This window comes from Electrona antarctica, assembly GCF_951216825.1.
Source record: "Electrona antarctica genome assembly, chromosome: 4".
Lineage (NCBI taxonomy): Eukaryota > Metazoa > Chordata > Actinopteri > Myctophiformes > Myctophidae > Electrona > Electrona antarctica.
In genome coordinates, this window is record NC_136809.1 from 16,211,377 (window position 1) to 16,224,759 (window position 13,383).

A 13,383-nucleotide genomic window follows, 5' to 3' on the forward strand; every position below is an offset into this window, starting at 1 on the left:
TCCACTTATTGTGTGCCATAGTAACGCAGGACTTGAGGCAACGTGACATGGCCTTCGGGAGATATGCGGGAACACACTTACACAAACACATGAGATTGAACCTTATCATCGAACTATCCCATGGACACACATGTCTCTACACACAGCCGCCTTCCACCCCCCCCCCCCCCCCCCCCCCCCCCCGTCAGCTGGGTTATCTTTTTTCCTCCCCCCACGCAGCTCATCCCACTGGAAGGTATGCGTAGGAGTAGAGCTTTTTTATGCCCAGGACCAAGCCCCCACCACCCACCCCCAGAAACCTGCCTGCACAGCCATTCTTACTTGAAGTGTGATGTGATGTCTTCTTACCACCCCCCCCCCCCTCTATGCATCCCCCCCTATCCCCCCACCTCTTCTTTGTTTTCTTTTTTCTGATGCAATGAAGCTGAGGGCAGCGCCGAAATATGGCTGCAGCTGTGTAGTTCTAATTGTTGTCTCTATCCCCCGTTACTGCAATGAATGTCACTGAAACAACTTCCAATCAACTCTGTTGACATGGCAATAAAGTATTGAATCTTGAATTGAATCTTGAAATTGAATCTGTGTAGGCCCTATTCCATGTATTGTTTCTTAGTCCTATGTCATTAGCAATGCAGCCATTCTTTCCACTGACTGAAACTGTTCAAGTCCTGTCTGCATTTAAGTCAGTGCTACAGTCTTTTTTTCTTCTTTTTTTTTTGCTCTGTGTCCCGATTATGTGTTCTATTTCACACTTTTTGTGGGCTTTTATAAAGAAAATATCTTTGCTTGATGTTTTGTATCATCCACTAGTGTTTTATGTCAGCCACTCTGAGTGAAAACAAAGGTTCATACAAAGGTTGTCAATCTTTAATATTACGGTGATATAAAATGCTTCCATTTTCCACTTTCTTTCAGTCACCCCCTGTAGTAGCCTACCTCCATGTACGCCTTGGGGTAAGCAAAGTACCCCCATTTGAGCAACACTGCTGTAAGTATGTTCCAATTTGATTGCTTGATGGAATACTTTATTATCAGTTTGCAAAGACAACCACACTTACCACATGAGAGTACAGTTCAATGCAAGGTCTGCTAAGAGGATTTAAACCCAAGAAAGCACTTCCTTAAATGAATAGTATCCAATGACTAGTTTCTCATTGGTTTTGAGCATGGTGCTGCACGTGGCTCAACCACAACGTCGGGACACAAAGGAGCTGAGATCTCTATCAGTTGTCACACTGGATTTGGACCGTCCTTAAATAGTTATTCTTTGTTTTTGAAGGACGTTTAGTTTAGAGCGTGTCTGTCTAGCTGTGTCCGACTCTCTTGCTCTAACTGAGCTCCTGCACTGTCACACCCTAACTACAGAATTGAGATCGGCTGATCAGTTTGTTGCTGGATGTATTTAGAACTAAGCAGATAAACAAACCCTTTCAGGTTTGTTTATGGAATAGCTTGCTTCTCTAGATTAAATCTGCTGAGGTTTTATTTATTTTTCTTTTACATAACTTTATTTAGAGTTTTTGTCAAATACAAGAGTAACATGACACAACACAACACAACAATACAAGACATCAAATGAAAGTAAGTAAGCTTACACACACACACACACACACACACACACACACACACACACACACACACACACACACACACACACACACACACACACACACACACAGACAGACACAGAAAAGAAAAAACAAGGGGACATATGGGTGGGATTGATGACCATCAGAGAGAGATCAGGGAGTACAATAATGAAAGATGCCAGAGCATATACTCAACTATTGTCAAACACGGCAAGAATGGCATCCACATTCTTTGGAACTTAGCTTGTGTATTCTGTCCGGACTCATGACGGATTTGTTCAAGCTTAGCAATGGAGAGCATCTCGTTGAGCCATCTCTTGAAACATGGAGACGTTGGAGACTTCCAGGGTATCAATATATGTTTTGCAGCAACCATACCTGCCTTAAGGATCTGATTTTGGTGAGATGGAAGGGAGCAACCAAATATTAGGTTTTTAAATCTTTATTGACTCACTCTCCTTGGCTTTCAATTATAGTTGAGCTTGACTCTGATGTTGGTGTTGTAGCAATCTGAGAAACCATCAGCAAATAAAGGAAAAACAGCGCCCTCTTTTCCTTTGAATTTGATGGAGTCAACAGTCTGTCTCGAGAGACTAGTGTTGTGTGGTCTTCGTAGTGGTCATCTCTATAACTGGTCCCCTTTAAAAGGCTTGATGAATTGAATACAAAGGACCACAATGGAAGTCATTAGGACTTTTTGTTATCCTTATAGCATCAGTGTAGCCTATACGGTGTACCACTGTACTATTTTTGAGTGGTGTAAACCACTCCTACAACTGGCTTTTTTGTGCAGAAAAAATGAGCATGGTTGCTATGTTCACCCTGTTGTAATGACGTAATGAAATCACACCCGGGTGAACAGGGTGAACATAGCAACCATGCTCATTTTTTCTGCACAAACAAAGCCAGGTAATGAAATCACACCCGGGTGTGATTTCATTACGTCAGACATGATTTCATTACGTCAGACAGACCTTACACCACTCAGTTCACACAGGTGTGATTTTTTAAACTGTTGATGAAATATTCAATCAATCAAAAACTCTCGACCCCTGGGATGGCCACAAGTGATAAAGACAGTAAAAAATAAGTAATTTACTAATTTACTTTAGATTGCATTTAGCACTACATTATACAAACCTGACGATAGTGGCAAAGACCATGAGACCATTGTGGTTGTACCAACCTATTCAGTCAGCTGATTTATTTAACGCAGCAGTCATGACAAACGGATGCATTCCGGCTACTAGTACTCACTACTCAGGCCTTCATCAGCACCAAATACTGATGAAGGCCTGAGTAGCCGAAACTTGTCTTTGTGTCATGAATGATTGCTAACCTGACTCCGCCAGATGGGGCAGCAGAGAGTACACTGGGTTCCCCCCTCCTGCTCCCATCTGGGAACTCTCAGGCAGACTTGATGCTCCGGCCACCAAACGGCCTGGCCAATCAGCGGCAGCTAGAGGCGGGATCAAGGCATACACAGTGCTGCCTTGATCCCGCCTCTAGCTGCTTTAATGACGCCACACGCACGCTGCTTAACGCCTACAGATTTAGCAGGTACAACTGTATGGCATGAGCACATGGAGAGAAACCAACATCCAGCGCGTGTCTCCCACAGTACTGCCACTGCAGCCCAATAGCCTGCATTCTCCTTTTTCTTTAGTCACTGTCCAGCCAGCTCAACATCTTTTGCCCTCTCATTAATGAGTTAAGTTAAGGGAAATGTGTTTTGTATGTTGTTTGCCATGGTGGAACGTTTGCTGTGAGGAACAGGCAAATATCCACAGATGTAGTGGCTGTCTGTACCAAGAGCTCATGCGTTCATGCTGACAATGTGCTGCCAGGCCAGTGAGGCCACACATTAACATGAAGTTTTACATGGGGCTGGCGGCCCACAGAACACACCGGTAAGTGCTATGCCAGCCTTTCATATACTCACAACAGAACGGCAGCAGGTTTCACCCCAGATACCAGCAATGTCTCATTTAATAAATCTTTACTGCATGTGAAATACACTTATCTGAAGACTAGCTCTTTCAGAGCCACAATGTAAAATTGTATTCATGTGCATCTCAGGATCCACATGGGAAGTGCATGGGAACCAAGTGGGTCCAATGTGGACCTCAACCTTACCGTTTGTCCAGCTTGGATGGTCATCAAGTTATTGGCTTAGGAATGGGACAAAACAAAAAAAATCCATGAATTCAAGGCTTCATGGGGTGTGAAATTGATTGAAAATATAAGTCATGTTTTGGGTGAACTACTCCTTTAAGAAAAAGCATTAAAGCACGTACAGGTATGGGTAAGAGAATAAACTAATGAATGATACTAAAGGAAGGATAACAAAGGTCCAGCAGATAGCAATCCACTGGGGCCTGGAAAGGAGTACCAGAGAGCAGGTTGTACTGCAGAAGCAACAACTTCCCTGGCCCACTGCACTACTGTTAAGCAGTGGTTCCCAAACTGGGAGCTGTGACCAGCAGGGCCCCAAATGATTTTGGGGGGTAATATTGATGATTAGCCTAATGTGCAACATTGTTTTCTCGTTCAACAGTAGACAAACCAACATACAGTATAAGTGTATACAGGGTATCTGCACATTTCTAAAGTTACAATATTTTAAAGGGCCCAATTCACTTAAGAGTGTTTACGCCTTTTACACATATAATGTTTTTTCTGTCAGTTTTGCGGGAGGTCGATTCTTTCTCAAGTCTGCTCAGAGGCTCACTTACACTGGACAAAAGCTTGCGTACTGTATGTAGAATGCCTTATTCTTCATGCCAAATTGGCCAACTTGTCAAATATTACGTTATTATTGTGAAAATAGCCGATCTACAAGCTCAATACCTCACAATATAGTTAGACTATTTTCACAATATTCATGGGTGGAACTGGAACCAAGTCAAACGAAATGTACTGTATGCCTACAATTTCAAGTGCTTAATTGTCAGGTTGGAGGTCCCAACCATCAAATATGAGATCTCTGTATCTGTCTGTCCTTGAATGTCCATACATGGATAATTGGATATATGTATATTTTAGCATAACATTTTTTTTTGGAAAATTGATATAGTAATGTATCCCATATTATAGCCACAATATCGATAAGGAGGTATTTTGTAGAACATATTGTAATATTTGATTTTACCTGGAGGTCTAACCCTAATCCTACCCCTCATCATTAGGAAGTTAGGAACTATAGTGATCCTGGATGGTATTCATGATGCCGTTGGCCAGCACAGCCATCTTGCCAGCTAAAGTCTTTACTCCGTGTTTGAAATCTGCAACATCTTTGGGGGATGGGAGCATTCTGTCGAAGCCCGATGCCTCTGAGGTCTGGTGACTGCCAGTCCCAAACAAGTCAGAAGAGCTGATTGATGTACTGCTGGACATGGCCTCCAGTCGTGCCTTTACATCATAGTCAGCGCTGCTATCCCGGCCAAAGAACATGTCGGAGGAGATGGACTTTGCGTTGGCGAACTTCTGCCTAGCATCGCTCGACTCGGCCACAGTCGCTGATACCTCATCTTTCTTTCTGGTGGGAAGCCTGTATCCGATGGGCTGTGTACTAAATTTGGTGATCTGCTCTTTGGGATCCTCTTTCTCCAGGGGCCAGGAGGACACGAAGGAGGCAGTACCGCCCTCCGAGTCCCACTGAGATTCAAAACTGTCTCGCCTCACTGCAAACGGGTTGTCCTTAGGATGATACTTAGTTGGACCAGGGGTATTTGTAGGCTCAAACATGCTCAGTTTGGAGCGAGAGGAGGATTTGGCACCAATAGGAGTCTCTTGTTCAATCACCCGCACTTCCGACATCACAGAGTGAGACACGGCACTCCTGTTGCCGAACCCTATGCCCAGCCTCTCAGCCTGCTCTCTCTTCTGTCCTCCCATGCTCTTGATCTTCCTCTCCTGCATCTTCCTGTCAATCTCCAGCTCTTTGTAGGCCAAACGCATGGAAGCCACAATGGATTCCTCTGCCTGTTCCTTAGCTTCAGCGACAGGCTCTTCTCGAAGCTTCTCAGCTGCCTGAGCTTGTTTCTCCACCTCGGTGAAGCTCTTGCTGCATACCTTCTGGGCACCCAGACCCTTCTTTGCACCAAGACCTTTTTTAGCAACAATGGGCTTCTTCCCAATAGTAATGTAGGGTTTCACATCAATGGTGGCTTTAAATGGTGTGCTCAGTCCATCAATGCTGGGTGATTCCTCTGATTGAGGGTTTGTGGTATAATGGTCTGTGGTTGTTGCCTCTGCCAGCAGTGGTGGGGAGACAAAGGTTTGACCATTATGCTCTGATACGGTGGTAGGTGCCATGTTCCAATCTTTAGGCTGTGAGTGCTCGGCAAAGAAGTCTTCTTCCTCTTTCTTCTCAGAGGCTGTGGCTGCGTTTGGAGCATTACCAACAGATGAGTTGATCCATAGTTCTGTGCCATATTTAGACAAAGCGTCATTGGCTTTCTGACGAATCCTTTCCCGATACATCTGGGCTGCACGGCTATTATATTTGGCTTTGGTGTCATTTGGTGTGCAGTCATGTTGGCGAAAGAAGGCAGTTGCATTGGCATTGCCTCCAACTTGCATACATCTAAGCTGGAACCAAGTCCAGTTGGAGTCTAACCCAGTGGATCTGACAAAACTGATGTGCACTCCAAGCGAACGGTGCATCCCAGAGCAGTCAATGCACAAGAACACTCCATATGGAATACTGACCCAACTGGGATTCTTGGCATGACATTCAAAGCATTCCTTGTTTGCTGGAATAGATCTTAGCCTGTTGAATATCGTAGGGACTACAGTAGCATTTGGTTCTGTAGCCATCTTGCCTAAATGTCTATTTTCCTTAGGTTTATTTCAGTTGGTGCTCTCATATGTGTGTTGATGTCTGAAATACCATTATATAGGCTGATCAGATCTATGGTCTGACATCACATACCAAACGCAACACAAACTGTTGTCAAGCATGCATAACAACGCCAATTTGCATAGAAGTTCTTATCTGCACACATTTATACACTTTCAGGCCAAAACAGTTCCACAGCTTAGACAAGTTAACTGTAGGTGATGAAACACCACAATGCAAAACCCGAAAAACATTTCCTTACACGTTGCTATGTGAAATGTAACACATTGGTTTGTCGCTTTGTGAGTCCTTCGCAAGAGGAAGAACATACCCTAAATTGACAAACATTCATGCGCATTTGGGACCGAAAGACCCCACAAAGGCACCGCTCACTTCAAACAAGTGCGATTTTAACCAGAAAGCTTCACGTGCTGAGTGGAGCGCATATCTCCACAAGGAAGTAGGACGAGTCTATCACATCCCATTGAGCATTTTCTAATAGACGTCTAATATACGTCTAAATGGCTGTCTAAAAATGGGTTGAAAATTGTTAGGTTTTTTAGCGGTCTATCCAAATTTACATTAAATGTAGTTCGAGCAAAGCAGCCACATTGTGTGGCAACCCGTTTCAACTTATGTCTTCATCAGGGCAAATACTGAAACAACTTTTCCCTTCATGAAGAATTGGTTCTACCAAAGTTCAACATTGCGTAAAGGTCACGTAGCCCCTGTAGCACTATATACATGCCATGCATTACACTATAACATTTATTTCACAATTGCTCACATTCTATTTTATAAAAATAAATTCAATAATTCCTAGTTCAGAGAGTATGAAGAGGTCAGACAGTACACTTACCATGGTCACACCATGCTAAACAAATCCATTTCAATTCCCCCTTTTGCATGTTTGCAATTCTCCATCACAAACATGGCATGAATGGTTTGGCTCAGGTGTGTATGCAAAATGCAAGCAAGGGAAGTGTAAGGAAGTAGGCTACACAATGGAGAAAATAGAAATTTAAAGATAATTGACATGAACTGAAAGGGATTTGTGCTTCCGGTAGAATAGAATAGAAGAATGTTATCGGCATCAATAAAAGGGAACACCAATAAAAATGCCCACATGGATCAAATCTCCAAAAACTGAATGTTTCCATTGTGGTCCATGCACTCATGGTGAAGAACAAGAAGAAACTGATAATTGTGACCAGTCGTTCTAAGTTTCAGGCCATGAATCATGTCCACCTTTGTGGCAGGTGGCGAATAACAAGGAAGATGACCCAAAGAATGTTATGGTGTCTACCACTGTGATAGCTTAATTTCTTGATTCCAGGGTTTAAGGTTCTGGGCAGATATGTGATACTACATGAAACTATTTCTATGGGATCTCCCATCAGTGTGTTGTACAGTTGTTACAAGTTGTTAACATACCGCGCAGTAGGCAAAGTGTACACTGCACAATGGGAACATTTATACAATTATGGAAATGCGGCTCTGTGCAGGTGTGCGAAAGAAAAACAAGTGAAGGTATTTAAGGGAAAGATGAGAAGGCTAAATGATTGGGAAAAATGAATGAGTAAGCGGCACCATCTGGAAAAACAGTTGTTCATAGAGGTGACGCTCTGGACTTCAACGCAGGGATTTCAACGCACACAAGGGACTGAAGCTGTAGGCTACTCAAAGGTTTCAAACACTTTCCAAGCGCAAAGGTGAGAATTCTTCAAATATTAGCAATATTCATGAGAGGATTTGTTGTGAAGATGTTTGCCAAAAAATATTTAGTACATAGTTACATGAAGTCAACCTTAAAGTCATAATGAATAACTTTTTCAATTTAAACAAAAGTTATTTTTGATATAATATTTCAATGCTATGTTTTTCACAAGAACCATTCCACCTAAATGTGTTTTTTGAGAACATCTCAACATGGTTCCATTTGTACACTCTCCGGGGTTACGGGGGTCCATGGCCTAATGCACACCAAACTGGAGTTACTTGACATGAAAAACAACTGGGTGAGAACTACTGTCACACACTGCCTCTTCTGCACGGGTTCTAGGTCACAGGAGACAGGCGGTGATGACCCTGGAAAGCAGCTACAACTGTTCCATCTCCATATCCTCCTCAGGGGACTACGAATATCTGTCCCAGTCGGTGCTGACGGCTATCAATGCCATCAACCTCATCCTGGGTTTCCCCATCCACAGCTACGTCCTGTGGCTGATTCTGAGCGGAGCTTGTGGGACGTTAGCCTCCGAGTTCTTTTCTCTCAACCAGACTGTATCCGAGATCGTCTTCTCGCTGGCCTCTGTCCTTTACTTTGCTTGGATCTACACGTGCAACAATCTATGTCACACCTTTTTCTTCTTGTTTGCCGGTTTAGTGTACTTTGCCGTCCCGTCCTTCCAGTGTTGTATCTGTGTGGAGCGTTACATAGCGGTGGTCCACCCTGTTGTGTTTGTCAGGTACAAACCTCTTCGGTACAAGGTGGCCTGTTCCTGCGTTGTCTGGCCGATAGTGCTTGCATTCTGCATCGGATATTCCCCTCTAGCTGGCCGTCAATATTCATTGCACTATTACGTCTTGCTGTGCTTTTACATTGTGCTCATTTCTGTGATGTCTTTCTGCTGTGTCATGGTCCTCAAAGCTCTGAAACAGCCTGGACCAGGAGAAGGTCAGAGGGACAGTAGGGAGGGGAGAGACATGAAGAGCAGGGCTTTTCAGATTATTCTGATCATCCTGATAGCAATGCTAGTAAGCTATCTTCCACATTGTATTACTCTACCGCTCAAAGATTATTTCAGCGTTAACCATTACAACTTTGTGCTTTCTATAGCATATCTAATGACCATCATGCCAAAGTTTGTCCATCCCTTCCTGTACATCCACCGAGTTGGGAAATTTAAATGCTTTAACGCAGTCTGATGCCTCATTTCCACTGGGCATGCAATGCTTTTAAATGTGAACGGGGCTTAGCAATCACCCGGTGGTTGTTGCACCTCATGGTACCGCCCTAAAAACAAAGCTCCAGACATTGCAAAACAAACTGGTCAGACTACTGCTTGGCCTTCCTACAACTCACCTTACCCCTGCTCATTACGATAGTTTGGGATGGCTTAGGTAGATGACGGACAGAGTGCAGCAACTTGCAATGGGCAAATGTGATGACCTCATCACATTTGTGAAGGCGGATATGGCCGTTTTTAGCCCAAGGAGTGTTTATGCCACAGATTGCAAGGTTCCCAGTTTGATCCCAGGCTCCCCCAGAGTTAGTTAGGTTGGTGCCTTGCCTTGCAAGGTTTCCTCCGCCATCGGTGTATGAATGGGTGAATGTAATGCACAATCTATGCAAGCGCTTTGGATAAAAGCGCTATATAAATGCACCATTTACTCAATGTGGAAACGTCCAGTGTTAAAAAGTAACTAAAGTAACTTATTACCTTTAGTAATATTATTACTTTTTTCCAGTAACTAGTAATGTAACACAATACTTTCACGTTTTGAGTAATATTATTTATTTACTATTTACTATTTTCACAAGCCTCTGTGGTACTGTGGCCTTGAGTGTCTGGGTTGGGATGGAGTTTCTTTGCAGGCTGCTGATCAGGTCTCTAGAGCGGATATGGAAACGATACACACTTATCTGTACATGTGAATTATCGGATGTGGAGGGGCAGTCATATAGAAATGTTAGTTTTTCAAAGGAAAGGTTTTACATTTTTGTGTCATTTATTTCCGTCTGTGATAGAAATGCACAATGCCTTGGCCTTATTGGCCTATAGCACTTTGTTTGTAGCTTAACTGCTTAGAAGTCGTTCAACAATTGTGCTTTAGTTTCATTATGAGTGTGAGCCAGGTGTGGTTTTCAATTAATCTGTAATTTATGAATTCATGTACAGTAAAGGTCTTAGTGTTCATTTGATTGTACAATTGAGTGTTCAATTGAGTGTACAAATGGAACTAAATGGACCCATCATGTCATGTGTACAGTACACTTTTCAGAGTTAAATAAACAATGAGGAACAATGTAGGCTTCAGAAAAGGGGGAACTCAAGGTGGACACACACACACACACACACACACACACACACACACACACACACACACACACACACACACACACACACACACACACACACTTTATTGGCCTAAAATATTGTCTATATACATACATTCATGAATCCACTTGCTGACCGGCTGTTGTATTGACATGTGTATTGACAAGTGCCCATGACTTCATGGACACTTTGAAATACTAAAATATCTAAAAACACATATTACCCACATAAAAACCCCATGAAAGTGTTTCTCGTCTTCCAAACAATTAAAATAAGATCTGGTTGCAAAAGGGGTGAAGTGTCCCTTTAACAGCCTATAAGGCAGAAATGTCCAAATTTCATTATGCTTTAAGTAGCATGTGTGAACGTGACAAACTAGGGGTTTTTCATGATTCAGAATCCATTCCAAGCATTCGTTTTGCACTCCTTGGGCTAAAAGCCGGTCATCACGTTTTGGGCACATTTGGGCATGTGGCTATGGCTGTTTTTAGCCCAAGGAGTGTTCTTTTGTGCAAAACTCTAATGCTTGGAATGGATTCAGAATCATGAAAACTCCCTAGTCTGACACGTCACATAATGCTACTTAAAGCATAATGACATTTTGAAAATCTTGCCTTATATAGGATGTTATGGTATGGTCACATACTATCCCTCTATAAAAATGCTCAATACCGACAGCCGGTCAGCAAGTGGATTCATGAATGTACCGTATGTACAGTATGACAATATTTTAGGCCAATAAAAAAAAACGATATATCACATTTCCCACTTTAAACAAAAGAAACCTGTTGGCTGCCGGACTATTAGGGTTCATCCTGATTTTGATAAAGCTAGTGTGCAGATGGGCGTTTTGGCCTAAAGATGGTGCCAAAGGAAAGTCTGGGTTCACCAAAATCCACATCCAGAGACCTTATTGGCCAGTTTGGGAGTCAAGCCTGCAATGATGGACCAACAATCCAACATAGGCCTAATTCTTCTTTTTAGGCTAGTAAATTGTCAGTTAACAGTTAACAAATATCATGGAACATGAATTCCTAGTATGTAGGCCTATTATTTACTGGGGGGAAAAAATAAGAAGATAGAAATGTAATAGGCGTTAGATTTATATGATTGTGGCCAACATATTTTCTTATTATTATTAATTACTCAATTACAGCAAAACAGATGTCAGCTATCAGGTCACCAGACTGACACACACACACACACACACACACAGGCATTGGAATGGCTGCACCCTATGGTTGCACCACTTAAAAACAAAAAATCTGATATATTAAATATGTAGCAGGCAGCTCTGTTTACCACTCTGTGTTTACATTGTCATGTGCAACAGATACTTCATTCTGCTGTCGATTAGTCAGCCTGCGCTTTACGTCTAAACCAATCTGGGAACCCATCTGCAAAACAAAGACGTAAAACAAACATATCGGATTCGGTAGCTTAGCTACGTGCGTGTGGAGGATGCGATCGAGTCGACCATGGTCCATGGATGATAATAAATATGTAAACATCAGAGAGAGATATATAGTCCAAGGAGTTCCACTCCACTTCCACAACAATACGCGATAAGAGGTAAACATACTTGACTGTTATAAAACTAGAGCGTTGTGGTCAAGAGGCTAATGTGTGCGATGAATAAATAAAGTTCTTTAGACAAAATGGCCTTTAGCAGCTGCCCCGCTAACTGCTGCAGCTAATGGTGAGGTTCCAAACGGAACTATAAGTCCATTGTTTACATACCGCTAGATTATTAATGTGTATTATAATACAGTAGTAATATGTATAATATGTAGGCTACTTGAGCCTAGGGACTCGAAAACTGTTGTTTCTAACTTGAACAATAGCTCTGGTCCAGTGCGTTCCTCGCTAACGCAATGGACCAGGCCTTAAAAATAGCACATCTAGCCTTCGATCAAGATTTATTTACTCGAGTCTGACACTTGCTTAGTTTGACATTTATACTTACGCATGATACGTACGTAAGCGCAAATGCCAGAGTCAATAAATACACCTATGATAGTCTAGTGTTGATCCAACACACAGCAGCCGTTGCAACGTTAGCATTAGTATGGGAGATTGATACACAATACAGGATACATGGTACTGCAGGAGTCATGCAGCACGATGTGTGAAGACTCCTGCAGGAGTGTTGGCAGCTCTGTCTGATCAGCCACATATGTAATAACACACGTGTATTCACACGTAATGATAGTAATTATTAAGGTTCTGTTCCATCATTTAATAGTCCGTCCACTGAGCCAACATACACAATGCACCCTGTTAGGACCTGAATGGATCACAACCATAAAGGCATAGTTGGTATACACAACGGAACAATATACCGCAGCAGCTATCAGCCACTGGAGTGGTGTTGTGGTTGGTTGTTTGTTTGTTTGATTGAAAAGGCAAATTGTATAGTTGCACAAAGTAGAGTCATACATTAAAAAGGATAAAAGGTTAATAGGATAACACACTCACACAAAAAAATCCAGGGGACATAGCATACAAATAAACAACAAATAACAGGTGTTATCAATGATAGTCATCATTTACATCAATCTTGTAGATAAGCTAAATTCAGTGTAGAAATTTGGTCTATAGATGAAGCTGAATCCAAGGAGCGCTGCCCTGGGCACAATCATAATGGCAAACTCAATCGGCTCTTGTTATCGCTGCTTGACACCGCAGTTATGGTGGTTGCCGCTCGGCGGATTGGTCTATAGGGGAAAAAGGAGTAAACCATGTATATAGACCCCTGGGGGACCCCTCTCAACAAACAAACGATATGGTAATCGTTTAAGTGATGCAAATAGCCTGCATCCTTAGACTCACTAAATTGAGAAAGGACGCAATCATGTCACCCCCCGGGGGTCCTGGGATGCAATACTGT

The 13,383-nt window shown here is 42.6% G+C and overlaps 2 protein-coding genes across 8 annotated transcripts in view; one reads left to right on the forward strand and one right to left on the reverse strand.

Moving 5' to 3' along the window:
* Positions 1-4,781: 4,781 nt before the first annotated feature.
* Positions 4,782-6,410, reverse strand: LOC306921651 (ADP-ribosylation factor GTPase-activating protein 2-like; the record flags this gene model as incomplete). Its single annotated transcript, XM_079498884.1, has 1 exon — positions 4,782-6,410. The coding sequence occupies one exon, from the start codon at positions 6,408-6,410 to the stop codon at positions 4,782-4,784; it is 1,629 nt and encodes a 542-aa protein (XP_079355010.1).
* A 5,538-nt stretch (positions 6,411-11,948) lies between these two features.
* The window catches only part of LOC306921584 (uncharacterized protein), a 32,366-nt gene continuing 30,931 nt past the window's right edge, over positions 11,949-13,383 (forward strand). For all 7 annotated transcript variants that reach the window (XM_079498773.1, XM_079498778.1, XM_079498779.1 and 4 more), the window contains exon 1: positions 11,949-12,065. The gene's annotated coding sequence lies outside the window, so the exon portion shown is untranslated. The remainder of the gene's footprint in view (positions 12,066-13,383) is intronic.